Consider the following 24,589-nt stretch of genomic DNA (forward strand, 5'->3'; position numbering starts at 1 on the left):
CAAGGAGCACGTGGCACCTGTGACCTCGTGTTTACCAAGGCGTCCCCCCCCCTCCAGGAGGGAAGCAGAGGGGACGGAGAGGGTTCCCTCCCCTCTGAGGGTCAGAGGCTAAAAACGCTTCCTCTTGTATTTAAGGATGCCAGGTGGTGGCATCACCACCAAAAGTCACGCTGACATTCAACCTCGCTGTGCGGCGCCAGGAGGCTGGACACCAAAGCTGACCCCGGTACTTGGAGGTGGACCTGGGGTGGTAATTAAGGTTCAGTGAGGCCACTGTGGCTCTTTAAGAGGAGACACCTGAGCTAGGAGGCCCGAAGGCCCTCGTCTCCACCTGCTCAGCCAGGACCGAAATCAACCTTTATTCTTTAGAAATCACTCAGCCCGCGACCGTGACAGTGACGGAGGATAACCAGGGACTACACAGGCTCCTCTCCCGGGAGGGGGTTCTGCAGCTGAGCCGGGGTCCAGGTGGGAAGCGCCGTGTTCCAGAAGTGTTCCTCTCGGGGGACTGCACACCCCTTCTGGTTGGTCTCACAGGTAAGGGAACTTGTCCAAGAAGTCTCTCGAAACCACTGCACAGGCTCCAGGAAGCACACAGCTCAGAGCAAAGTGACCTCTTCCATGTACTGCCCGCAGTGCACAGCTGGGACATTCATTCACCTTCCAGAACCACCATCAAGAACCAAGACGGCGGGGGGGGGGGGGGGTGAGAGAGCAAGCGAGCCACAGAGAGAGGTGCCCGGGACACAGCAGGCAGGAAGTTCTTGTCTAAAGTGGCCACGGTGCCTTGAGCCTTCGGGAAAGGACCACACCTTTCCTGCCACTTGCACTCATATTTGAACATGACTGGGAGGCCGTCCACTGACAGAGCCGCCGTCTTTAAAACCCAAGGAATCTCCACGGTGGAATGCTTTTGCCAACACAGGTGCCTCCGGTCATAAGAGCGTTTTGCCCAGTGAGTGACTAAAATCATCGTTCCAGAAAACCAGCTCACAGAGGCCAGTGGGTGAGTTCTACTCCGTCTTCAGAACCCTGGGGTAACTGCACGCCACCAGTCCCACTGGAACAGGAAGCAGATCAAAGACAGCCACACGCTGGAGGACTTGAGCGGAATAAAACAAGGCCAAGCCCCCACAAAAAAAAAAAAAAGAAAAAAGAAAAAGAAAAAGAAAGAGAGAGAGAGAGAGAGAGAGAGAGAGAGAGAGAATGCCGTAGGATTTGCTGAATGTGGGGCAGGTGAGCGCGGAGGAGACAGGAAAGGGAGCCCCAGTTCCCCAGCCGACAGCTCCGGGGTCTTCTCTCTCTTCTCTCTGCTGTCTTAGGGGCCTTTGAGTTCCGACGTTTGCACCTGGAGGTAAATCTTGCTTTCTTTGGGCTTTGCTTTCCTGCGGCGACCACAAAGAAAAATGAGAATCGGTAAGTAACCGTGCTGTGGTTAGGGACTGGGGGCAAAGTCACACGTGGGCGTCAGGCTGAGAACAGAACGAGAAGGCAGGAGCACAGACACCATAGAGACCGGGTCAGCGGACACCATAGAAACCGGGTCGGCAGACACCATAGAGACCGGGTCGACAGAACCAGCCCGAGGGCCCTGCTGGGGGCAGCTTGTGCGCCAAGAACAGTTTCTCACGGTTTTAAATAGCGGGAAAACAATCCAAGTGGGAATATTTCCTGAGATTTCAACATTTAAATGAAATTCAAATGTCAATGCCTTTATATAAAATGCCACTGGCACCCAGACACACCCAGAGCCTCGGTATGATACAGGAGCCACCCAGACAGACGGCGTGGCCCCGAGGCCTGGCCAAGGTGGAGCAGGGACAATGCTGTGGCCCCACCTGCTCACCATCGCCAGCATCTGGAATCTGGTGACGTTGGAAGCACCTGCCATGCTTCCCTTCATTCGCAGGAGGAGCTGCCCCACGGTGTCCTGAGAGGATGCTGGGGAAGCCACCAAGTGCCACCAGCGCAGCTGGCCCCCCGTCAGCCCTCGGCGAGGTCAGCTAGTGCCACTAGGACCCCCATTCTCTGCCCTTCTCCCCACAAGTGCAGGAGCAGGAGCCACAGAGGTGATCTCTCCTGGAGGAGCCGGGGACTCCCGCGGAGTTGGCAGAGAGGAGACAGGATTCTCACCAGGTGTGAAGAGCAGGTGTGGGGTGAGGGGCAGAGGGTGGGGGCACTGCCCCGCCCCAGAAGGGCAGAAACGCTCACAATGATGAAGAAGCCAACACACAGGGCCTCGTAAAAGGTGACCGTGACCCCGTTAAATTGCAGGTTGATGCGACCTTGTCCAAAACACGGGTGACCCGAGCTATTCTAGACTTGGGACTTTTTCAGACTTGGGGAGATCTGCATAGACCTTCCCTGCCGAGCAGCCCCCTTCGGAAAACTGAATTCTTTGGAGCTTCAGGTTGGTGCTCACAGCAGCTCAGATTCTCAGCTGAGGGATCTTACCCTGCATAACGACACCTTCACATCCGTGACAGAACACTGGCAAATCTGTCCCCGAGTCGGACTCAAACCATCGGCCAGCAGAAGGGGTCTTCGCAGGCCCAGCGAAGCGTCAGTGCCTCATCAGGAGTGAGAAACCCCAAGTCTCTCAAGGTGATATTTACCGGATCTCAGCCAGGTGGGCACCGTGGGCAGAGGTCGCTACGACAGATGCCTGGCCCCCACCTCCATTTTCTAAGTACAGACTAAGGACGCTTCCTCTGCAGTTTTCCTCTGTGATTTCTTCCGCACGCTAAGTTTGCAGAATACTGTGGAAATCACCCAGTTTGCAGTGAGGAAGGAGAAAGCTAAGATTTGTTGGACACCTGCTACGTGCCTGGCAACAGACGAGCCACTGTCACCCGCTTTTGCTCCTTGAATTGTCACAGCGACCGTCCACATTCAGGATAAGTGCGGTCACTTTGCGGGCAAGGACATTCAAGGTCCACAGGGTTCAGCGACGTTCCAAGTCCCAGGGCCAGGTCTGGAGTGAAACCCGGGCCCTTCTGGGGCCACCCCACAGGGCCATGCTGAGTGGGGACCCCGCGGAGCTGCGAAACAGCTCGTCCTGCCTTTCCTCCTCCATTGTAGGAGCAGAGCCGGGAGCGCCACGAGAGCGCTGGCACAGGAAGACCAAGCCCCTGAAGGACCGGGAGCAACAACTCCAAGAGGACAGAGACTGATCTGTCCCCACTCAGAGCTGCCAACTCTGGGTGCCACCTGGGCACTGGTGCAGTCAGCACCACACACAGGAGTCTAGGCTGAGCCACATACAAGTGTCTGCAAAGCGCTAAGCTCTACCACAGAGAAAATGGAGGGCGTGCAGTGTCACTGTGTCTCTCCATGGGGCCGGTGTGACTGCCCCGCCCAGCACCACATGGGGACGTGACCCCCCCACAGGGCAGGAGTGACCCCTCACAGGGCCAGTGTGACCCCTCCCCACAGGGCAGGAGTGACCCCTCACAGGGCCAGTGTGACCCCTCCACAGGGCAGGAGTGACCCCCACAGGGCAGGAGTGACCCCTCACAGGGCCAGTGTGACCCCTCCACAGGGTAGGAGTGACCCCCCACAAGGTAGGAGTGACTCCCCCACAGGGCAGGAGTGACCCCCCACAGGGCAGGCATGACCCCTCTGCGGGGCAGGCGTGACCCCTCCACCCCCCAGCACCCCAGGGCCTCACCTCCGGAGGTTCTCGGCGTCCTCGATGGTCTCCGGCAACGCCACGCCCTTGGTCTCTGGAAGCAGCAGGGTCATTCCCCCCGCAAGCAGGCCCAGCACTCCTTCAGATGAAACAGAACTGCGTGTGGGACACAGGCAACTCCACTGGCAGAAACGTCTGCAGCTAGCCAAGACGTCCGGACAGCGCATGGGGACAGACGAGAGAGAGAGAGAGAGAGAGAGAGAGAGAGATACATAGATACATAGATAGATACATAGATAGACAAATAAGAGGTTGCGGGGCCAGCATTGTGGTGCAGTGGATGCAGTGCCGGCATCCCATACGGGCACCAGATGGAGCCCCAGCTGCTCCACTTCTGATCCAGCTCTCTGCTGTGGCCTGGGAAAGCCAAGTCCTTGGGCCCCTGCACCCGTGTAGGAGACCTGGAAGAAGCTCCTGGCTCCTGGCTTCAGCCTGGCCCAGCCTTGGCCATTACAGCCATCTGGGGAGTGAACCAGCAGATGGAAGCTTGCTCTCTCTCCCTCTCTCTGTAATTCTGACTTATAAAAAAAATTTTTTTAAAAAAGAAAAAGGAGTTGTAAGAGCACTAAGGAGATGGGGGCAGCGGGAGCGTCTGCAGAGGAAGCGCTGCCTCCATTTCATTCCCACGGAAGTGGAAAGGCCACAGTCGGCTGGCCTGGTGGAGGTAGCGGGTTTGTTCATTCAGGCACCTCAAGAACAACCCAAGACCAGCTCTGCCTCATTGTGGTCCACCAGCCAATGGAGAGACGAGTGCGTGTGGACGGACAGATACTGAATTTAGCACAGGGACAGAGAGCACCGCCAATATACACGTGGTCAGTGAAGGCCCCCCTTCTCTCCCCCTCCCCCCCTCTCATTCTGAGTTTCCAATAAATAAGTAAATCTTAAAAAAAATAATCTACAAGGGTTGGAAACCAAATTCACAGAAGGCAGGAAACTACGTCAAAGGTGAACAACGCCATCTCAGCGCCCAGAACGGAAACCTCCGGCCACCTCTTTCCCAGGACGCCGGACGGCACGGAGCCAGGCACCACCCTTGCTTCCGTAACCCTGCTGGGCACATCATCCACTCAACCCACAGCTGCCGAGAGCCCAGGAAGAGGGGACGCTTACCGAAAACAATGAGCGGTAAAGGCTGCCAGACCTCCATCAGCCGGAAGACCATGAAGGGGGTGATGATGCCGCCAACGTCGCACAGCGCAGAACACACCATCACCCCAAGGTTCCTGTTCAGACACACGGGACAGACAGAGTGCAGCCTGTGACTGCCCGGGCACTGACTGTGTCCCAGGGCCAGCACTGCGCAGCTGAGCGAGACAGCCTGCCTCCGACCGCAAGTCAGGGCTCGGCTCTCGGGCTGTGGGGTCCTGCAGGAACTGGTGACGGCCGCAGACATGGGTGCTCCCCGCTCCGACGCCCAGCTCTGCCCCGGTCCTGTCCCAGGGCTGTCACTTGCTGCCCCTGGGGGTGACTGGGTCTGGCAGGCTCCAGGTTCACCTCGGACTGGGAACAGGGCCAAGTCCAGAGGAGCATCTGACCGCTCAGCACCTGTGACTTGGGCCCACCGAATCATCACCTCAACAGCCTGAGCGACCCTCGGGGGCAGCACCCAGGGAAGGCTTGTCAGGGGAGCTCTTGGTTAAGCTCTAGGGGTCGACTTGGTATTACTAATATTATTGTGAATAATAACGTAGGAACACTGTCTATTATATACGTCAACATGAATAGTTATTATTACAACACATCTAAGCCTTTCTAACTGTTGCAAGGGCCGATGAGCACGTTACTGCTATTAACCAAGCAGCCGTGGACACATGTATCGCGCTGGTTGTCCTGAGATCATTTCGTCTGGCCTCTCCTTCACCGCTTCCGTTCTCCCTGGTCCCGTTTTAAAGCCGGCTTTCCCTTCCCAAACGTTTGTCCTTGTTTGCTTTGTTCCTGAGCCCCCTGCGCCCCCTCCTGTGCCCTGTCGCTCAGTCTCTCCGCTCTGCACTGATTCTGCGAGGAGACTGGTCCACACGCATCCTGCATTCGTGGTGGGAGGTTGGGCTGCGTCTCTTGGTAAGAAATCCTCTTCTTTCTCCTGACACGTTTGTAGGGCTCCTGAGTGACTTATTCACATTGGTAGACTGCAATTTCTTCCCTGTTTGGCCAGGGTTGTGCGGCCCGAGTGCTGGGGGTCTGCCACTCCCTGTCCCCAGCGGCTGACGGAACACGGCTCTGAACGCTCCCCGCGGGTTTACTGTGCCGGCCCCCACCTTGAGCCGTGCCCCAGCGGGGGCAGGGCGCTCACATGGCCACTCCAAACAAGAGGTCCCAGCAGCGGTCCCCAAGCTGTGCAGGCTGCCAGGGGACACTGCTGGCCTCCAGACGCCAGCCTGCCCCAGGGTCCTTCTGGGCTCCGCCCCCGCCCGGACCCTCTGCGAGCTCACTGCTCGTGGCAGCCCCTCCTCTCGCGCACCCTCTTCTGGGTGCACAGAGCTGTGAAGACGGCCTTCGTAGTTCTCATTCTTCTAGCAGCTTCCGTGTGACTTCCAAGAAGAGCGAGAAAAGCACTAGGGTTTTGTTTTTTTTTGTTTTTTTTTTTTTACTACTTTGAGAAAACAAGTGTTAGAAAAGAAAAGAGCTGATAAGTGAATGGCGGGGCTGGAAACGGTGTCCTTGTCCTCTTATTCAAATTCAGATGGCTGTGTCCCTCCAGTCATTCCGGGGGCTGGGCCGGGTGACCACGCGGTGGCGGTGGCGCAAGGCACAGAGGAGGCCCATAGGGTGGTTCCTGCTCCCCGGAAGCGTGCGCTGCTGTGTAACAGACATGATTTCCAGGGCGAAGCCGTGCGCATTCACGCCACAGGAGGGTGCCGACAGAGGGAGGGGAGCTTCCGGAGCCTCCCGCGGGGCTGCGGGGTTTACACATCGATCGTTGGAACTGCCAGTGATTCTAAACTCGGGAACCGGCAGTACGCGCGCCCCTTTTCCGCGGCTTGGATTTCGTTCCACTGATTCACACACTGGAATTTCACTGTCCCACTCTTGCACCTGCATGCGTGCGTGTGCGTGAAGGTTCTTTCTGAGCACCTAAGCTTTCCTTCCTAGAGACTGAGAGGTTTGTCCCGGGGCCCTCGGGGACGGGCGACCCGACCCCTCCCGGTGGAGGACCAAGCACTCAACACCTGGGTCCGGGGACGGTGACCACAGGACGGCTGGGCACAGGTGTTTCAGTCTCTGGCCTCAGAACTGCGGCAGGGGAAGGCTTTCTCTGTACCCGGCCTCCCTCTCTTTGTGCTCAGTCCAAGCAACGTCTTACAACGGAGAGTCAGAGACGCGGCCTCTGATGAGGGGAAAGAATGGGCGTGGCTCAGGGCGGGCAGTGGGATCGGGACGCTGCAGTGTCTCTTAGGAACCATCAGTAGGATGACAGAGGGTGAAGACGCAACTTGTGCAAAGGAAAGAAGAGTTCAAGGTCACGCAGCTTGAGCGTCCCCGATCTGAACGTGACCCTGACCTGAGATTCAACATGGCGGTGGATCTCGGGATTCAGATTTGGGGATTCGGGGTGTTCAACCAGAAAAATCCATGTAACTATCCCAACACCCCCAAACCAGCACCCCTCGGGGCATGGTGAGGAACCGACGCACAGATGTGGGTCCTTGGGGTGCCCGCCTGGCCCCCACACTGGCACACTTACCTGACGAACGTGGGGTACAGTTCGGCGTTCACCAGGCAGATCATCTGCAGCACGATGGTGGCCCCCATGCGGCCGACGCAGGACAGGACGATGGTCAGCCAGTGCAGGTCTGCAGGGGAGACAGGACCTGGCTCCCTGTGCCACAGCGCAGAACGCACGGGGCTGTGCGGGACGCTCAGAGCCAGAGGGGCCGAGAGGTGGTCTCACCTAACCCTTCCACTGGCGGAGGCAAGCCGAGCCCCCACAGACTTTGGGGCTTGGCAAGGACACATCCAGGAAGACGCCCCGTGACTCACAGCTAAGAGTGCCCCTCCCCCTCTACGGCTCAGCTCTGCCCCCTGCTGGCTGTGCTGACGCAAACCAGTGATGCTCTTGGTCGCCTGTTGCTGAGCTGTAAAATGGGATGACCCCACCAGCTTGCAGGCTGTGTGGAGACAGTGCAGGTCAGAGGCCAGGTGACCCCAGGATGTAAGAGTCGGTGTTTCAGTTACTACATGACCACGTCGTGGCCAGCACTGGGCCTGAGACCCAGTGGGCCCTGGATAAATGCAGCGACCTACGGCAGTGGTCCTGTAACCAAGGCAACCTAACCCTAACTGAATCCTCAACCTAGGGTTCATTGCCAACACAATTTTTTTTACAGGCAGAGTGGACAGTGAGAGAGAGAGACAGAGAGAAAGTCTTCCTTTGCCGTTGGTTCACCCTCCAATGGCCGCCACGGCTGGTGTGCTGCGGCAGGAGCATCGCACTGATCCAAAGGCAGGAGCCAGGTGCTTCTCCTGGTCTCCCATGGGGTGCAGGGCCCAAGCACTTGGGCCATCCTCCACTGCACTCCCTGGCCACAGCAGAGAGCTGGCCTGGAAGAGGGGCAACCGGGACAGAATCTGGCACCCCGACCAGGACTAGAACCCGGTGTGCCGGCGCCGCTAGGTAGAGGATTAGCCTATTGAGCAGCGGCGCCGGCCTTGCCAACACAATTTTTTTATTTGACAGATAGAGTTACAGACACAGAGAGAGAGAGAAAGGTCTTCCTTCCATTGGTTCACCCCCCAAATGGCCATTACAGCCGGAGCTCCGCCGATCTGAAGCCAGGAGCCAGGTGCTTCTTCCAGGTCTCCCATGCGGGTGCAGGGCCCAAGCACTTGGGCCATCCTCCACTGCCCTCCCAGGACACAGCAGAGAGCTGGACTGGAAGAGGAGCAACCAAGACTAGAACCCGGCGCCCATATGGGATGTGAGCACCACAGGCAGAGGATTAACCAAGTGAGCCATGGTGCCAGCCCCCACAATTATTTTTTTAAGATTTATTTATTTGAAAGGCAGAGTGACAGAGAAAGTCAGAGAGAAAGAGAGAAAGATCTTCTATCCACCAGTCACTCCCCAAATGGCCACAGTGGCAGGAGCTGGACCAGGCCAAAGCCAGGTGCCAGGAAATCCACCTTGGTTTCCCACGTGGGTGGCAGGGGTCCAAGCGCTTGGACCATCCTCTGATGCTCTCCCAGGCACATTAGCAGTGAACTGGATCAGAAGTGGAGCAGCTGGGACTCGAACCAGCGCTCATATGGGAAGCCAGTGGGTGTTGGCTTAACTCTCTGTGCTGCGGCACCAGGCCCTCCCACGCATTTTTAACCAGAACAGCTTTCATAATAGTCTCAGAGTGGGGAGACGGCATGCAGCCTGGGCTCACCCGTGGCCTGAAGCCCCTGCCCTCGGGCCGTCACAGAACTGGCTCCACTACCATGACTGGGGGCCTCCATTCCCACGGTCACCTTCCTGACTCCCCAGTGCTAGAGCACAAGTGGCCTGTGACCTGGAGGCTCACCCAGCAGCCTGCCCCGCGTCCCCAGACACTGACGACTTCCAGGAGCCCTGAGGCCGTCGGCCGGCCAGCCCCAGGGGAAGTGGAACCCAGCTCCGGGGTTCCTGCTGCTCTGCGGCCTGGGGGAGAACCCTGCAGAGATTTGGAAGGATCACACCCCTTGTAGCTTCCCAAAGATGCGGGGGAAGATACATGGATCTTTCAGAAGCCTGGGGCACGGACAGGCCCTCGGGCAGCATGCCTGCCCACAGAGGCCCAGCACTTCCTGCTCTGAGCCACCAGGGGGCGCCTCCCACACTGGGATAAAGTCCGCAGGCGCTGTCTCCAGCTCGCCTGACCGGGCCCTGCCCACCCCATCCCAGACCCAGGATGGGAGCTGACTCCAACGCCGCACCCTCCCCACCCCAGGGTGCTCACACTTGCTGCTTTGCACCTGGCACAGCCTCGCCTCCCCAGCCCCACCCCTCTCTCCTTTCTTCCCCTCTGTGGAGTGCGAGCTCTGAGGGGCTCCTGCCTCCCAATGTTGGCTCGCTGCTGAGGTCCCAGGACCTAGAAGCCTGTGGCCTCAAGCAAGACCTCCAAATAGCTCCTGTGATGTGATGGGGCTGAGCCTGGGGCAGGCAGAGAGCAGGAGGAGCCAGGAGGAAGATTCTGGAAGGGGCAAAGCCTGCCTTGTGCCCACGCCAGGACCGTGGGCTCACCCTGGATCACCTTCCTTCTCAGCACTCAGCGCTGTCACTTCTCAACACCCCACCTGCTCCGCTCCATCTCCCCCAGGGCCCAGAAAGGTGTGGATGTGGCCAAGGACGGGAGAACCCGTTCCAGAGCCCCTGGGCCCCCCACAAAAGGAGGCAGACGGACACTGAGCTCTGGGCTTCGCCAGCTGTACTCCCAGCCTGGTTCAGGAGAACACGGATTTCTCGGGACATTTTCCACGGTAGGCAGCCCAGACGTCCGCCAAGAGGACTCGTTAAAACCCACAGGTGCAGCACCCAGCGGGGAAAAGGGAGAAGCGCGAATCTGAAACATTTCCCAGAGCAGCCAGCGGAACAGGGACTCCAACGAGGCTGTATGTGTATCACGCGTTCCCTCGGGTTGTCAGAGTCACTGTCTGAAGCTCGTGTCCACCAGAGTGGCGTCAGGTGTCAGCGAGGGGGCAGGGGATGGCGCACACTCATGCCCCAGCGCTATGGAAAGCTGTTGGGCCGTGCCTCCCAGGCTAAGCCCACGTCTCCCCTCCAGCCCAGCAGTGATCAGAGACACACACCCCAGGAAAACGAGGGCTTGTACCCACGCACGACAGTGCTCAACACAGCACTAGTACAGCAGGCAAATGTTGGAAGGGACACAAGTGACACAGCTGGTGCTGTGGCACAGTGGCTTAAGTTGCCTTTGCAACGCCAGCATCCCCTATCAGAATGCCCCTTTGAGTCCTGGCTGCTCTGCCTCTGGTCCAGCTCCCTGCTAATGCACCTGGGAAAGCAGCGGAAGATGGCCCAAGGGCTTGGGCCCCTGCCACCAACGTGGAAGTCCCGGATGGAGCTCCTGGCTCCTGGCTTCAGCCTGGCAAAACCCTGGTTGTAACAACCATTTGGGGAGTGAACCAGAAAATAAAGGATTGCCCTCCCCCACCACCTATCTCTCCCTCTGTCTGCCTTTCAAATAAATAATTTAAAAAAAGAAGTCACATATATGACAGTCAGCCACGGAATGGGCCCACAGTGCGTTATTCAAACGATGGGATGCTACAGGAAAATACTAAGAGGCAGAAGGAGTGCTGGTGACCAGGCGGGCGAGTCTCACAGCTGGAGGATGACGGAGGGGCAGGAGACACAAAGGCTGTGGGGTTTGGTTCCGCCATGGGGAGTTGAACAGCAGAACAGTGGGAAGGGCACGAGAGCGCCACCTAGGGGCTGCAGGTGCCGTCTTACCCGGGGGCCTGAGCCCCTGCCTCCGTCTTTGTGACATCCACTGAGCACTCAGAAGTGCCCCCCACGTGTTACACCCCCATGGAAAGCCTAAGAAGAACGCATCTAGGGTGACGGGCACGACCTGTCTCTGAGGGTCTCCGCACAGCGCCCACAGTGCCAGCCCCCGAGCGAGCCACTCACCTTGGGGGACGAAGATCAGGATGACGGAGGCCACCCCCGCCGCCAGATTGGACGCGGCCATGGGGTAGATGCGGCCGACGCGGTCGATGGTGACCAGGATGACGAAGGCTGCGGGGAATTCCACCAGAGAGGAGTAGAAGAAATCCAGGTACACGTTCCCGCCAGTGGCCCCCATGTGCAAGATGAGGCCTTGGTAGAGCACGGAGCAGGTGAACCTGAGCCAAGGGGAGAGTCCCCATCACGGGCCAGCCCGGTGGGGAGGAGGAGGAACCCACGCCAGCTGGGAGAACTGCGTCATTTAGAATGTTCACCCACCCCTCGGGGCCTCAGCTCTCTCGCCTGCAGACGGGCTCTTCCCAGCACCCACCATGCTGGCTTGTCGAGAACGTCATTGAGTCAACAAACGTGCCCGTTCCAGCTCCTGGCATGCGGGGCACACACAGGGAGGCTCCTGTCCTCATCTTCCCAAGGTCAGGGAGCCAGGGCACAGCAGAGCAGGCACTGCCCAGGCCGCCCCCTCCGCCACACGGCTCCGTCTTGCCCCCACTCCATCACTCACCCTCCCATCCCCTGCACAACCCCTCCGCCCACACCGGAGGGAAACACAGCAGCGCTGGGGATCATGCTCCTGGGGGCCGCGTGGGGAGCTGGGAGCATCCCGCCATCCTGTGGGCGCCTGCTTAGTGAGAGCCTGAGAAATGACCGCCCCAGGCCAGCCTGCAAGCTGTGCACCAGCCCCAAAGCCGAGCTCTAGCCAGGTCGCCAGTGGACGCGCCTCCGAGCACCTGCGCCCGGGAGCCGGGGAGGCTTTGTGTCTGGCCCCCGGCTGCCTCTGACTGGACACAAGTGCCAAGAGAACCAGGAGGGAGACGCCCGCCTGCCACTTGGCTTAGATGAAGCCTGCGCCCCTCCTCAGGCCGTTCAGCCAGGGATAAAGAGGCCGATTTAAGGCAAAAGGGTGGGCAGCCAACACTCCCGTTCACAAACGTGCAAAGCTACCACCTTGTGGCAGACACTGGAAGTGCAGGTCCCTGTGTAGAGGACGAAGAGGAACCTGCCCTTCCTGGACCCACACTGGACACTGTCCAGTGTCCTGGGACAGGCTACCCCAGCACAGTCGGGAGACGGTGCTCGCACTGCTGCTGTCACCACGGGGAACAGAGCACAGCCCACGGCAGGAAGGGCTGGCAGGAGCCGGTGCTGGCACACGGCACGGGAGGCTGCGGCAGCCGAGTGCGAGTGCCGAGTGCACGTGCTGACGGCCAGCGAGCTCGCCACACACGTTCCATATGGAGCCGTGGGATTTGCCATGGGCACTTGCGTGGCCTGGCACAGGACCCCAGGGGCGACACGGAGGCAGGGTGGCTAGAGGGGCAGGCACTGGGCGGGCGATTTAAGAGTCACTGACTGTGGAGGCGTGGGCGGGGTGTCCTGTGAGGGAACGGATGAGGGGCTGGCGTCTCGGAGCGTGCAGGGCCTGGGCCTGGGCGTGTGTGAGTGTCCAGCCAGCAGCTCACGCCTGCACACTCTCAGAGGGCTGGCCAGGCCTGTGCGGTGTGAGGAAGGGACCATGGCCCCACAAGCACCAGGAGACGCCGCCATCTCTCCCACGTCCCCACGTTAGGAGGGGCCTGGGCCGTTCCCTGGACATGAGACTGCGTGGAACTGGGGCCGCCTCGGCCGCCCTGGTCACACCCCACCCGGCTTAGCCCTGACCGCCCCTGGGTGCAAGTCCCTGCCCCACGAGGCCTTTCCCTACCATCCAGTCCTCAGGCGAGAAATAAGGGCTTTGAAGAGCCCTCTGGCCCCTCAACAATGGCCTTGAAATTCTGGGGACAGGCACTGGACACCATGGCTACGACACGTGCACCCCTGTCAAGCGCCTGGGTCGCAGTCCCCGTCTGCTTCCTGTCCAGCTTCCGGCTGATGCACACCCTGGGAGGCAGCGGAGACAGCTCGAGGACTTGGGCACTGACACCCCCATGGATGGAGTCCCAGGCTCCTGGCTTCAGCATATTGGGAGGGGTGTGTGTGTGTGTGTGTCCAGATAGCCAGCTCGCTCTATCATCTGTCTCTTTGGATAAAGAGAGGACAGTTTTTCCCACCTCTTCTTCACCGCCCCTCTGCCCCCCAGCGCGTGGGCAGCAGGCACCGGCCCTCACCATAGGAACATGAGGATGAAGGTGTGCTTCCTGAGGTTGGGCGTGCGGAACAGGTCTGCCAGCGATGGGCTCAGCTTCTCCGTGACGTCCTCGTCGAGGGAGAGCATCTGCCAGGAAGCCGGGCATCAGCCGCACCCCAGCTGCACGGGCAGGCGCCCCCCGCCCGGGCGGCCCAGAGGCTCCGAGACCCGAGCCCAGACTCCCGGGTGTGCATTCTTGGCTCTGTCACCTTGAGGTCAGCAGGAGGCAGCTTCCCATTCTTCTGAGCGATGTTGTCCATGATCTTAACGGCGTCCGTGTTTCTCTTCTGCGACAACAGCCATCGAGGGGACTCCGGCACACACCTGCGGACACAGCTCACCACTAGGGGGCGCTTTCCCTGGAACTCCTAGCCCTGCGGGGGAGGGGGTCGGGGGGTGGGTGTCCCAGAGCCGCCCTCCTCGCTTCACACTGGGACTGAAATTTCCCAAGCAGCCAGGGGCTGGAGTCAGGGCATGCTTGGCCAGGGCAGACCATACAGGAGCTTTGTGGGTCATCCCTCCCACCCCTGGGGGCCACCTGCCTGGATTTACAAACCAAGATGAGACCCTGGCTTCCCCTATGGCCCTCTCAGAGGAGCAGGGGCCCTGTCTCCCCTGGAAGCTGGCAGTGGATGCCCCCCGGGGAGAGACGCCCCGTGCCCTGCCCCCTGCACTACCCCGGGCCTCCAGGTAATATGAGGGCTGTTGCCCAGTTCTGTCTCCACCGAGCCAGAGGGCGCGTCTGCCCTTTCACTTAAGGTTGCCTGTTCAGATGGGGCAAGGGCATGACAAGCTAAGTTCCCTGAAGCACAGGTCACACCCCGACCATGGAGACTGCGCCCAGGGGTCGGGATGGTGGCGCAGCAGATTAAGCCGCAGCATCCCATGTGGGCGCCGGTTCCAGGCCCTGCTGACGCTCCTGGGAAAGCAGCTGAGGCTGACCCAAGTGCTTGGGCTCTGCACTCCCTGGGGGACCTGGAAGAAGCTCCTGGCTCCTGGCTTCAGCCCCAGCCATTAGGGACATGAAATCAGCAGATGGAAGACCTCTCTGTCTCCCTCTCTCTGTGTGCCACTCTTTCAACTAACTAAATAAATCTTTCAAAGAAGACAGAGCTGGGGGCAGGGGGCCGCGGCAGAGGGCAAGGACACAGCGACAAGGCAGGCATGGCGTTACCAGTAGTAGAAGAGGCAGAGGAAGGTGGGCAGGGACACAGTGAGCTGCAGCCAGCGCCAGTTCGGGATGGCGTAGGCGACGCCCGAGAGGGCCACCAGCCCCACAGAGAAGGCCACCTGGTACAGGATGGCCACCGTCCTCCTGTAGCCTGAGCCCACGAACTCTGTGACTGGGAAAGAGAGGTGGTCAGCATGGGGCCGGCGTGGGAAGCCGAGGTCCGGTCCTGTCCGCTCCAGGAGCCACAGCCTCGGCGCTGCCCCCGCCCCCAGCCCCGCTCCTCTAAGGCTCCCCTCTTGCTCCCACCCCAGGCGGAGGAAGCCCCCCTCTCCGGCCGCTGGGCCCCCTGGTCTTTCTGCCGCCCCATGTCTCTCTCCGCCTGGCCTGCCTCCAGGACCCCAGCCGGGTTCATGAACTTAGCAAATACCTTTGGGGGCCTCCCAGGGGCCTGGCGCTGCTCGTGGGAGCCCCCCTCCGCGTACCCCCCCCCCGCCCTGTGCCTCAGAGCTGGAGCCCTGCTGGGGGCCCAGCTTCTCTGGGAAGGCGCAGCAGGCGTGTGGCACACGTGTGGGCTGTGTGCTCTGTGCAAAGAGAGCTGGGGGCATGGGGGTACAGGCTGGCAGCCTTACAGGGGGCCCCTGGGGTGGGGAGACACAGAGGCCCTGGCTTGAGGACGCAGAGTGCGTGGGAGCTGCAGCAGCAGGGAGGGGCTCGGAGACCAGGCTGATGGAAAAGGCGGCCCAGGGGGCTGAGGTCGCAGGGTAAAGGGGAGGAGCCTGGGGGGCCCTGGAGGGCTTTGTGGTACTGGAGGGGTGCCCCTCCCCCATCTGTGGTGAGAGGGGAGGAGCCTGGGGGCCCTGGAGGGCTTTGTGGTGAGAACTGATGAGAGACAAAGCAGCCCTGGACTGGGTGAGAGGCAGAGAGAGGCTGGCGGTGGGGAGCAGGAAGTGGGGGTGGCGCCCCCTTCGAGGGGCTGGGCCTGCGCTGGGAGGTGGGTGCTGGGCTCCTCCTGGGGCTCTGCAGTGGGGACAGCTGGGAGGAGGGGACACAGCCCTGAGGGAGGCAGGACAGAGGGGGTCAGGAGAGGGGGCCACAAAGGGGGCCTCCTGCAGCTCTGTCTTCAGGCCACCCTGGGAGGCAGGGAGGGCAGGCATGGCTCTGACCAAGCCCACCCGAGACCCCCAGCAACGCCTTTACCCTCGCAGCCACGCCCACACACGCAGTGACTGCCACAGCCACGTTTCTCCAAATGCCAAGGGCCCCAAGCTTGCCAGAGGCGACAGGGCTGGCTGTCCGGCCGCTCCACAGATGAGCAGCAAACCCGGGGGTCACTCCCACCGCCCTGTGATGGGCCCCGGCCGTGGGCTCGGAACGCCCGGGGAGGGCTCCCTTTATCCTCCAGTCTGAACTCTTCTCGAACGTTCGCTAACGTGAGCAGCTCCTCACCTGGGTTCACAGCACAGTTTTTAAATCCTGATCTTGCCTCTGGGCACCTCTGCCCTGGCTCCTGAACGGCAGCTCCGAGTTTGCAGAGCTGCCCGTGCTATACTGAAACTCTGCACCTGTGCCCCCTCCCCGCGCCCCTCCCCCACTGCCACGCCCAGCCCAGCTCAGCCCTCGTCCTGCAGGTGACCCACTGTGAACCCGAGAGGCCCAGTGGCCCCGACGCCGACATCGGCTCCCCGGCATCCTGCGGCCACCTGCCCACTGCCTCGGCACAGGGAGCAAGGCTCCGCCCTGCGTAATTAATTACTCAGGGTGTAGCCGGACATCCAGCTGCCCTTGCTGACCAGGCCCTGCAGCAGGCGGAAGAGCAGCATGGACGTGTAGTCCGGCGCCACGGCCGTGAGCACCCCCGACACCGCGTTGATCAGGGTGGTCAGCAGCAGACACAGCTTGCGGCCAAACCTGCGGAGACAAGGTCGCGGAGGTGGGGAGGAGAATCAGGCACGCAAGGCCATGGCAGGGTCCCCGCTGGGAGCCCCACAGCGCACACGGTCTGACCTCTGTCCCCACACCGCTGTGCTGTCCTGAGTTTAATTCCAGGCTCTGAAGGCAAAACCTAGTCACTCCAGCAACTCAGCCTCTCTGCCCAAGAAAGACACTCACAGCTGCCCTCAGAGCCACTGTTGTCACCTACGTCGCCTTCCTGTCACTCCTGCTGGCCCAGGGACAGGGCCCACAGCAATGTCCTGTCTTTCCTTCCAGGGTCAGTCCACGGGCGACACAAAGGCTGCCAACATAAAGCCTCTGATCTGAGGGCGCTGTGGGATCCATGCCCTGGGGGCGCCATGGGATCCCTGCTCTGAGGGTACCATGGGATCCCTGCTCTAGGGGGCGCTGTGGGATCCCTGCCCTGAGGGTGTCATGGGATCCCTGCTCTGAGGGCGCCGTGGGATCCCTGCCCTGAGTGGCACTGCAGGGACCCTGGGCTCCTGGGAGAGTTTGTGTCCTCTCTTGCAAGGCCATGTCCTCCAAGGTCCCTTGGTCCTAACACCTGGCCTCCCCACCTCTGCCACCTCTTCTCTCCCCACCCATGCCAAGTGTTTTATAGCTGTGAACACCACAGTGGGGACAGGCCCTAGCGCACAGCTCTGCTCTGAGCTCCTCTCCCAGACCCCCTCCCCGCCTGCCACATCTCCTGGCTGTGGCACAGGCCACGGCGAGGCCCCCTCCGCCTGGTGCATCTAACACAGAACCCCACTTCCTCTACAGCAGCATCTCTGACAAACAGCTGCAGCAAATTCTACCCCTGCTCACTCTCTCCCGCGTGGCGAGGGCCCCACTCCCACCCCTCGCTTCACCTGTGACCTTGGCCTTGGCCCCTTTCGCTCTGCCCCACCCCTGACCCCGCCCTCGCCCTCTGTGTCAGCTCCTCCGCGCATTGCTGCACCTCTGTGCACTGTGCTTACAGCACCAGCGACCGTGGCTCCGAGACAGATCCCACCCGGTCGGGGCTCCCCCAGGCCACGGCTCCCGCGTACCTGTCTGCGATGTAGCCGACACCCAGGGAGCCGAGGAAGAAGCCCAGGTTCACGCAGGACTGGAACAGGTCCACCTTCCAGGCGTCAGCGCACACCAGGTTGAACTGCGGCCACACGGCGTTCGCACACCGGGAGGGACCAGAACACAGGACCAGGTATGAATCAAGACCGCTTGCTTCCCTCCCCGTCTCCAGACAGAGCAAACTCAACCCGCTGCCCAACACTGGGTGCCCGGGCTGCGGCTGGTCCCCTCCCACACGTTCTCTTGAGACACATTCAGGGTTTCTGGGGACTTTCTCAGTAAGCATTGGTGTGCTCCCAACACCTTGGCGCTGCTCTCACCGGAGAGTAACTAGAACAACCCCTGTCACATGCTTTGCCATTCACAGTCACCTAGGTCAAGGACAGGGCAACAAAGAAGGAGACACAGCAGACGGAGCAATGTCCCCCAAACAGAACTGAAGCAAAAGAGACGCCTTCTGGCATTGCCCAAAGATCCTTCGTTAGTTACGTGTGTGCTGAGTTAAATACACTCCACCAGTAACTAAGGGCTTTCTAGTGTAGGCTGTGGGGCCGTGAATGGCAACCCGACAGGAGGGAGCCACAGGCGTTCAGCTCAGCCCTTAGGACGCTGCTTGGGACGCCCACAGCCCAGTCAGAGGGCCTGGGTTTGAGCCCCACCTCTGCTTGCCATCCCAGCTTCCTGCTAATACACACCCTGGCAGGCAGCAGCTGGTAGCTGGGGGTCCAGCCTCCGGGGCTGGAGTGTAAGAAAATGTCTGGGGTCTATTTCCAATGCAGAATGGAAAACGACTGCTAGCCCACTTGCAGATGCAGCAAAACTCCCTGGGCAAGCAGGGTGCTTGGGAGCAGCCAAGTCTGGGGAGGAAATTGGAGGAGACTTTGTAACTTGGCGACTTTGGAAGACTGAGGATCCCACAGTACTCAGCCAGTGAGGATCTGGGTGGGGACAGGTCTCTCGCTGTGCCTGCTCCTCAGGCACCCAGTCTTGCAAGACCTTCAATAAAGTCTCACATTGACTGCCCTTGCTGAGTCTGGGTGAATCAGAGAGAGGTGAGGATGTTTCCCACCTGGTGGAAACCTGGTGGAGTATGGGCTGCAGGCTCCTGGTGGCCTGGCCCGGCCCTGCATGTTAAGGGCATTTGGGGAAGTGAACGAGCAGATGGGAGAGGGATCTCTCTCTCTCTCTCTCTCTTTCAAATAAGATGAAAAAAAATTAATTAAGAAAAAAAGACACAGGCAAGACAATGTGGTCATCTTGGGGGCAGTTGGGGCTCCAACATCGCAGTGGGGAGGGGGAACTGAGAGGCCGGGAGGGACTAGGGGGTCCCCCCCAAAGGGGGCATGGAGGAAAAGGCGGAAGCAGGGACTGCAAAGGCTGGTGTTGCTTGGGGCTGAGCAGGAGCAGACGCACGTGTGTGTTTGGAGGCCTTTGAGGAAGACAACCTGGGGAGGAAGGCCCCGCCCTGGCCCAAAGCGCAGTGACAGCGGCCCACACCCACACGCATCAGCAGCTGGGCCGACCGTGTCCACTCTAGAGCTGGGAGGCAGGAAGGCGGGCTCCCGGGGGAGAAGGAGAAGGAGGCCGGCTGCGGCAGGGCCTCTCCCCCTCCCTGTCTCTGGCTCAGCCCTTCCTCCTCTTCCCTCCCTCCTGCCGCTGCACTGCTCTGTTTCCTGAGGACCCGTGGCTCCACCTGACCACACGGACACCGTCGAGTGTGACGCTGGGCCTCAGTTTCCCGGTCTGAGCCATGGGTACAGCCCCTGTGAGGTTATACCACAGGGCAGCTGTGGGATGGAAGGGGACGGTGGCGTGAAGCCCTGTTGGTAAAGGACAGGCCGTTGGGTTCGGAGCCCTGAGGCTGTATGTCCCCTCCGCCCTGGCTCAGATCTTGCTGCCAGTTTGGCCGTGCCTGTCCCAGCCCTGGGCGCAGACATTGGGAGCCTCGAGGACTCTGGACCCAGCGAGGCTGGGTCTGCTCACTGGCTGCTCAGTTCCTTCCTACAGGCTCTTTACGGCCTAAAATTTAGGCAGAAGTCCATGTTCCCAGCTGGCTTTCCTGCACCCCACCTCCTTTAACTGCGGTGATGCAGGGTGGGGGGTGCAGGAGGAGGAGCCCCTGTCCGCCTAGCTCTCTCATTCCTTCCCCAAGTCCCAGTGCCATTTCACCTCATATCCTGCTTGGGCCCACATTATAATCCCAGCTGCTCCACTTCTGATCCAGCTCTCTGCTAACGCACCTAGCAAAGCAGTGGAAGATGGCCCAAGTGCTTGGGCCCGCACACCCATGCTCCAGGCTCCTGGCTTTAGCCTGGCCCAGCCCTAGTCATTGCAGCCATGGGGGGTGAACTAGCAGATGGAAGATCTCTCTCTCTCTCTCTCTCTCTCTGCCTTTCAAATATAATAAACAAATTTTTTCAAAAAATTTCAGCCTAAAACCCAGTTTCCCATGAGCACCCAAAGCATTCCTGGGTGTTATCTGGCCGCCCCACGTCTGTGTCTCCCTCCACGTGGCCCACAGTGATGTCCTGGATGTCCTGGATTCCACTGAGGTCCTCAGGTTGGGAGGGATTCATGGCACTGTCACCCCCAGGCCCCAGCGTCCCCTCTGGCTGGGGGGAACTCAGGGCTTCATTCAAAGCCAGCCCCTCCCTCTGCCTCACCAGCCCCACTTTGTTCTTTCTCGGTTTTCATTCTGATCTGTGCAAGGCGGGGTCCCTGCCAGGCGTTCCGACCTCCTTGCCCTGGGTCGGTGCATGGAGTAGGAACTCCCTGGCGGGAGGCGGCCCCTCAGCTGCCCAGGCTCCCCAGCCATAGCCCCCGGCCAGGCGTGCAAACTGGCCGTGCCTCCTCCACTCCCAAACCCGAACCCAGCCTGTCCCCAGCCACGGCACCCCGCAAGTCTGTGCACACTTCAAAGACTGACGGGCAGGGAGCCGAGGCTGCACAGAGGCAGGGGTAGAGAGGGTTCCTTAGCTGTGATTTCGCCTGGGGAGGCAGCAGCAGGGCTGTGCCCCCCACCTGGGCACCACAGCAGCCCCCAGGATCCTTGTTAAATGCAGAGTCGGGGGCAGGGCTCGTGCAGGCAGGTCGGGGAGCCCACGACAGAACCGCCTCCCTCACACCGCAGCCTCGGCTTTTCTCCCCTCCATGCCCAGGGCTGCTGGAGGCCCGTGGCTCCCTGCCCTGCGGGGCCGTGGCTGGGGGAGGGCACTCAGAAGCCACGGAATGTCCACGCTCCTCCCCGCCCCCCCCCCCCGGGCTAGGAGCCACACTGGGGTTCAAACAAATTCATTCCCTTGGTGTTCCCACAAGTTCCAACGTCCAAGGCCAGGCTAGGTTAAAAATTAGTTCTGTAGGAATGAATAGCTATGGCTAATTCCCTAGCAGTAATCTCCCGTTGAGGATAAGGGGTGGGGCAAGCGCGGGTTCAAAGCAACAGAGAGCCACAGTGGGAGTCCGCGCCCAGGTCACCTGGAACCTCCCAAAACGGATGCCACCCCCTGCGACCCAGCCTAGCACCAAAGGGACCTGGGAGCAGCTCCCAGCTCCCGGTCCTCCCAACGCCTGGCTGGGGGCCGTCCGAAGTCCCTGCTTTCAAGGCCACAGGAAGCCAACCCCTTCCGCCACCCTTTTCTGTCCTCCTGTGACTGCCCCTCCTTGCAGACCCCGAGGTCACCACCTCTGCCTCCTGCCCCCACTCCCACCACGCTCAGCGTCTCCATTTGCCCATCCCCCTCCCCAGCCAGGCAGGAGCTGCGTCAGGAGCCTTGTTTCTTCCTCCAGTCCCACGAGAGCTGTGCAGGCAGAGGTCTCCCCCCAGGGAATGAGCCGTGGGCACGTCCCCATCACCCCACCTCACTCTGCCTCTGCGCCCCAGCAGGCACGTCGGAGTCAAGCTGAGAACCCCGGCACGGGAGTCACCGACTCCGTTCTCCATCATCGGAGGAGCCGTGGAGATCAGGCGTCCATTCCACACACACAGCACCGGGCCGGCAGATGGAGTGGGGGTTAGGCCGGGAGGGAGAGAGGGCCCTGGCTCCCTCCAGCCACAGCCCTGACCCTCCTGGGCAAAGCGGAGGAGGTGGGAGAGGAGCCACCAGACGCCCCTGAGCGTGAGTTGGGCAGCTGCGAAGACCAGCGGTATCCTCGCAGAAGCTGCGCTGTTTCTCACAGGGCCTCAGCCCACGGCTTCGCCAGGTGACTACAAGTGGCCGAACGCCTGCACCTGCCACAGGGCTCGAGGGGGGAAATCCAGGCGCCCTGTTGGTATCTGGGCAGGGCTTCCCCAGCCCTCAGCTGGACCTCACGACCCTAGGGCGCAGGCTGTGTACTGAAGGCTCAGCGAGGCAGGGGCGCGGCTGCCCCCAGAGCCACAGCACTGCCACACCACCTCAGCAGCCTGCGTTTAGGTCCCTCGTCACCACTCTCGAGTGGAGGTGGGGGCTGCACAGGAGTTCTGCAGGTTTTGGGAGAAGCCGGCGGGGCAGGAGGAAGGGCCACTGGGCTCTCGGTAGATGCGAATCCAAACAATTCCCTGCACCTGCTCCTGCCGGCCTCTCTCAGCCTGGGCTTCCTCCTCTCACACCTGGAGTTTGTGGAGCGTGGAGGTCGACAAGAGCAGACAGAGGCCAGCGCCTGTCCCGGTGCCCACGACGCAGGACCCCTCCCTCTTCCCTGGTGAGTGAGGGACTGAACCACACAGGACTTGCTTCCTGTGCCTCCCTGCCCCTGAAGCCCCCACCCCAATGCCAGGAAGGCAGAGGCGGCTCCTACCTCGGTGACGATGGAGGAGCCGGGCGTGTCATACACCCAGCCGTGCTGACAGGGGCCCAGCGGCAGGTGGCTCCTGTTGGGGGCCAGGCTGGCCAGCGGGTCCACACAGCCCAGGGAGCTCTGGTTCCAGTCCACCTCGTAGCGCATGCACTGGCGGACGAAGGCCCCGTCAGTGGCGCCCAGGCCCGGCACCGTGTAGTTCAGCTCCTCCTCGGGGCTCCAGCCACAGCGCTGGCTCAGCTCGTCCACGCCAGGGCTCCGGCAGCGGTGGTCAGGGGTGAAGCCCAGGAAGACGATGCCCAGGTAGATGGGGGCTAGGATGGCCGAGATCAGACATAGGAAGAGGAAGGTTCGCTTCTGGAACCAGCCGAACTCCCCGACCTGCTCCAGAACATCGTCCACGGTGGGCATGGTGGCGGCCCGTGCACCTGCGCCGCCTCGGCCGGCCTGCTCTGGGCTGCAGTGGCGCCTTCAGCGGCTCATTTAAAGTTCTTTGAAATGGGGTGGTTTGAAGTCAAGTTGCTGCCACAGCATGATACGGCTGAAAGGCAGCCAACTGGAGGCAACCTTTTACCCTGACTGCTGGGTCCTGGGCCAGGGGGAGAACACGAGGCGTTGTTTGCTTTGTGGGGAAGTGAGGGGAGCAGCCCCCAGAGGCCTGGAATTCTCCCGCCACGTGGGACAGCTCGGCAGCCATAACCCGCCTCTCAGAGAGCCCTACGGGGCGGGATCCACCCAAGGACTTTATAGCCCAGATTACCCAGAGACAGCCAACCAGCGATTCGGTAGGCTCCAGGCTCTGGGACGGCCCTGCCCTGCGTGTCCCCACCTGGAGCTGGTTTCCCAAGCAGGTCTGGGCTGAGGGTGCCGGGGGTGGGCGGCCAGGGGCGCCAGGGCTTGGCTCCCCGGCCCCTCACTCCACTGATCTCTGAGGAACCCAGAAATTCACAGGGAACAGCAAATGACCACAGGCCAAAGGTGAGGATCAGGGACAGAGACGCCAGCATCTGTTTTAGGAGCGCCTGCTCGGGCCGAGACACAAAATCCCCCAGCAGCCCCCGAGACACACGCTCCACACCTGGGAAAACAGGCCGAGGGAGGCAGAAACAGCTCCCCAAGTCTGCACTAAACTTGAACTTGCTCTGCTCTCTGCTTATCAAACCACCTCTGGCTGCCCAAGAGACTCCTTCCAGAGCACTTAATGGGCTGTTTGTTCACTGCGCGTGTATTTGCTGGGCCCTCGTCCATCTCAGGCAGAGTGCTGGCTCTGGGACACAGAGATGGGACAGTCCCCAGCTCCGAGCCACTCACGTGCCAGTAGGGAGGATTGACTTGATGAAGGCCTTGGCCCAGAGCTGGTGACGGGAGGGATCCAAGGGCCGCTGCCCTCCCCCGGCCCCCCTGGCAGCCCCAGGAAGCAGTGGGCCTGGGGTGGGTCCCTGCACGCGCAGGGCTGGGACAAACAGCCCAGGATGCCAAGTGAACCTCTGTGTGCCGGCGACTTTCATCTCTGCGCTCCGCAGGCATTGGCGTTGGCAGCTCAGCCCCAGGAATCTGCCCTCTGCGGGGTCTGAGCACGCCCAGAGCAAGGGCCAGGGTCCTGAAGTCCCCGCCCCCTCCCCCACCGGGTTTGCTTTGGCAGTGCTCAGTGTTGTCACTGCGGGGGGGGGGGGTGAGCACAGGCCCCCTCCCCTGCTGGGGGGGGCGGGGAGACAAACCCCTGCCACAGCTGGGTGTTTGCATTTGCCTGACACCAGCACCCTGTGTGTGCTTGGACAGCAGCCCCTGGGGGGCCTCACTTCCAACAGAGCCCAGCCTCCCCCGACCCTGGGTCAGGCCTAATCCCTCGCCTCCTGCCCACCCCTGCATGGGAGCTGCGTCCACCTGCTGGCTGGGCCCAGGCTGCTTCCTCTGGCTTGGACCCGGAAGCACCTTCCTCCCCTGCCCCTCCTGCCCCTCCTGCCCTGCCCCGCTCCCCCCCTCCCTGCCTCCCACTCACTCCCAGGGTCCAGCTCATGAGGGGATGGGATGGCCGGGCACTTTCGGCCACCAAAATAGTAATGGCAGAAGCCATCAAGGGCTGTGGCCAACTGAGGCGGCCACTGCCACTGATCTGACCACTCTCTGGGATGGCAGCTGGGGTCCCCT

At 61.1% G+C, this 24,589-nt stretch overlaps 1 protein-coding gene across 1 annotated transcript; it reads right to left on the reverse strand.

The window, feature by feature from the left end:
• Nucleotides 1–343: 343 nt before the first annotated feature.
• On the reverse strand, nucleotides 344–22,907 carry SLC22A1 (solute carrier family 22 member 1). Its single transcript, NM_001082022.1, is given in 11 exon segments — nucleotides 344–1,385; nucleotides 3,671–3,770; nucleotides 4,805–4,917; nucleotides 7,377–7,485; nucleotides 11,307–11,521; nucleotides 13,469–13,575; nucleotides 13,698–13,812; nucleotides 14,663–14,831; nucleotides 16,413–16,567; nucleotides 17,644–17,747; nucleotides 22,442–22,907. Coding segments are annotated over 11 exon segments (1,665 nt in total). The 5' UTR covers nucleotides 22,853–22,907; the 3' UTR covers nucleotides 344–1,318.
• Between the last annotated feature and the right edge of the window lie 1,682 nt (nucleotides 22,908–24,589).

The sequence above is a fragment of the Oryctolagus cuniculus genome, chromosome 5 (genome assembly GCF_051225735.1).
Source record: "Oryctolagus cuniculus isolate XC-2025 breed Fujian yellow rabbit chromosome 5, ASM5122573v1, whole genome shotgun sequence".
Lineage (NCBI taxonomy): Eukaryota > Metazoa > Chordata > Mammalia > Lagomorpha > Leporidae > Oryctolagus > Oryctolagus cuniculus.